Source organism: Pneumocystis jirovecii (assembly GCF_001477535.1).
Source record: "Pneumocystis jirovecii RU7 chromosome Unknown supercont1.56, whole genome shotgun sequence".
Lineage (NCBI taxonomy): Eukaryota > Fungi > Ascomycota > Pneumocystomycetes > Pneumocystales > Pneumocystaceae > Pneumocystis > Pneumocystis jirovecii.
Window position 1 is genome coordinate 1 of NW_017264830.1, and position 3,531 is coordinate 3,531.

Consider the following 3,531-nt stretch of genomic DNA (forward strand, 5'->3'; position numbering starts at 1 on the left):
CATTCTTCACGAAAAAAATTTTAAAAACAAATCCTTTTATTATTATAATATTTTAAATAACATAAACTATTAAAAATTTTCTAAATAACCTTCTAAACTAGGCAACTTAGAAATTAATATTTTAAAATAGATTATTAAAAATAGAACAAAAGGCATATTGGAAACTATTGAAGTAAATAATTAAGTTATAGATATATAAGAATAATATTTTTTATTTTTTAACTAATATATTAGTAAATAATTTTTTTGATATCGTAACTTTTTATCTATTTTCAAATCAATTGTATATTAGAAAATAAGATAAATTCATTTATTAATTTATTATTTTTTATTTTTTTTTATGCAATTATTTTTAGGAACGTGTATTTTTTTAATCTTTATTAGTATAAAAAGAGTTTTTTCTGAGGAGGAGGGTTTTTTAAGTAACTTTTGTTTTTTTTTTTTCTTAGTTTTAATTTTTTAGACCTTATCAATGATTATTCTCCATTATATGAAGATGATCCATTGCTTTCCTCTATACTTAAGAGTGATGGGTACCATGTTCAATTATATAAACAATTAGAATGGATAGAACATGAAAATTTAAGGCAGAATTATATAGATAACTACTATTATTTAGCTACTATATTAGATGACTACAATGATTTATATCGTTATTGTGAAGTTAAATTAAAGGAAGCTTGCATTAGTATAGAAGACGTAAATAAAAGATTCCAAGAAATTTGTAGAAACCCTAAAGCATCATGCAAGGATGCATACTATAAAATTACCAAAAAAGCAAAAGAAATAACTACTAGCTTTTCAAATAAAGAAACAAATGAACGTGATCAATGTAGTAAATTACAAGTTAAATGCTTTTTCCTAGAACATCATGGTTCAAGGTATATTGGTACTAAATGTGCTACATTAAAAGAGTATTGCTACAATAAAGTCCGTATGGGAGTGACTGAAGTAATTGTTTATGATTTTCTGAGAGGAACTTCAAATGATTTAAAGACTTGTACAAGGAAACTTCAAAATGAATGTCAATTAATTAATCAACGAAGTCCCGAATTATTCGATTTGTGTGTCAATGTTGACACTGTTTGTAACAAATTTATTTCAAAATCTGAAGAGGAATGTAAAAGTTTTCAAACCTTATTTCCATTAGAACAAATTTCAGAAGAAAAATGTAAGACTTTACTAGCAAAATGCTATTCTATTCTTTCAGACTGTCCAGTTCGTCCGCAATGTCGTTTATTAAAAATAGAATGTGCAGAAAAAGGCTTTTTTTATGATATTTCAGAAAATCATAATTTTAATCTTCTTGAAAACCCGTCTACTCATATGAACAGAAATGGTGTTGAATATGCGTATGAAAAACTATATAATTCAGGTATATATGTTGCTAAAATACAGAATCTTTCAGATTTACTAATTGCCAATTTTTTGATAAATAATACAAAAGCAGTAGACAAAGATTGTAAAAAGGTGTTAAATGAAAAATGTTCATCGATAAATTATTTAAGCTACATCGAGCCTATATGCACTGTATCTTCGAATAATGAACATGAGATTTGTAAAAAAATATATTACAAAACCGGAGATTATTGTTATTCACTTTTAGAAAAGTTTAAAAAAAGCAATCAATTTTGGTGGTATCCAGATCGTCCTCTTTCAAAAACCGAATGTGAGGAATATCTTTCAATATGTTATTTTATTGATAAATATTTCCATTACTGGAAGAAATACGATACTTGTAAATATGTACGAGTTGTTTGTTATCAAGAAGATTTAGATGCAGCTACAAATATGATTTTAATAAAAAAGTTGAGTGGAAGGTTTAAATTAAAAAGAGGTGATCAAGAAATCATAGCTTTACATCGAACTATGAGCGATTGTAAAAATGCTCTTTTAGAAGAATGTGGCAATTTTATGTATCATAGTTATCATATACTATATAAATGTTTACGTCCAAAAGAAACATGCAAAAATTTAACAAATCTTCTTGATAAAAACAGCGAAAGATTAGAGAAAAATTTAAAAGCGGCAATCCCAAATCCTGAATATACTACGTGTAGACAGCTAAAAGAAGAATGTAATGAATTAGGGCCATATTCTGAATATACGCTGATATTATGCAAAATTTTTAAAAAGATGTGTGAAAATGTGGATAAGTTAATGGAATTCAAATTAAGTGCACTTAAGGAAAAAAATTCAGTTTTAAAAAATAACGTTACTTGTTTGAATTATCTTAACAATTATTGTTCGGGAAATATCTCAAGTCACATATGTACTAATAAAAATGAATCATGTACACAAATGTTAGATCAAATTCCAATACACTGCGAACAATTATCTTTTTATTTATCATATTATAAATCTTCTAATGGTCAAATAAATCATATAAATTATGGTCGTTGTTCTCAATTCCTCAATTATTGTGAAATGCTTAAAGAAACATGTCCTAATCTAACTAGTATATGTTCTCAAGTCGAACAATCATGTAACAAAGTTTCAACTCGAAAGAAAAACGTTATCGCTTTGATCAAAGTCGTTGGCGAAGAAATATCTAATCATAGTAAATGTAAAAAAAAATTACATGAAGTATGCAATAATACTATTCTGGAAAAAACAATGAATGAGCTATGTACTGATATTAATGATACATGCAAAATTTTGAAATTACATTTAGAAGAAATATGTGATCAGCTTACATTAAAAATTTTTAAATTTTTGTTTACTAATTCTAAATCTAAAATAGAATGTCAGAAATTAACACCTTTATGTTCATCTATAGCATCTTCTTGCAATGAAACGAATGTTAAAATTCTTCCTTTATGTCATAACTTTACTAGTGTATGCAGCAAATTACTTGAACAGCCAAAACCTTCAGAATTACCAGAATTACCAGAACCATTAGAACCATTAGAACCATTAGAACCATCAGAACCATCAAAACCAGAGATACCGCTAGAACCAGCACCAAAACCATCAAAACCACCAGCACCATCAGAACCGCCAGGATCACCAGAATCACCAGAATTGTCAGAGCCAAAACCAACACTGACAAATTTAACTGTAATATTAACAAGTACACAATTGTTAACAATATATTTACCAACTACATCAACTATGCATTCATCAGCTACGCATTCATCAACTACACGTTCAACTACACGTTCATTAAGGCCTAAACTAACGACATCCTCTGACGATAGACGTACAGTAGGCTTTGGAATTAGCCAAAGAAAATTAAAGAGAATAGAGTTAATCTGGATGGTTGCAGAAACAATACTGGGAATGTGGATAATTGTTTAAAATTAGAATAATATTCATTTATTAATATTTATTAGTATTTTCATGAAATGTTTTGGATGATTATATAGCTAATACTCGTTTATAAGAATGAAAAATTCATTTGAATATTTTTATGAAATAAATTAAAGAATTATAGTTAAATACATTCAATGCATTTATTCTACTATTTTTGAAAATTATTTTTTTTTTCTAAAAAAATATCAATTCTTTATAAATTGATCATATTTTTTA

General features: G+C 26.5%; 1 protein-coding gene across 1 annotated transcript; it reads left to right on the forward strand.

The window, feature by feature from the left end:
• Positions 1-340: 340 nt before the first annotated feature.
• T551_03741 (uncharacterized protein) lies at positions 341-3,300 on the forward strand (the record flags this gene model as incomplete). The annotated part of the gene is made up of 2 exons (XM_018376004.1): positions 341-413; positions 464-3,300. 2 exons carry the CDS (start codon positions 341-343, stop codon positions 3,298-3,300), a joined length of 2,910 nt encoding a protein of 969 aa, XP_018227785.1.
• Between the last annotated feature and the right edge of the window lie 231 nt (positions 3,301-3,531).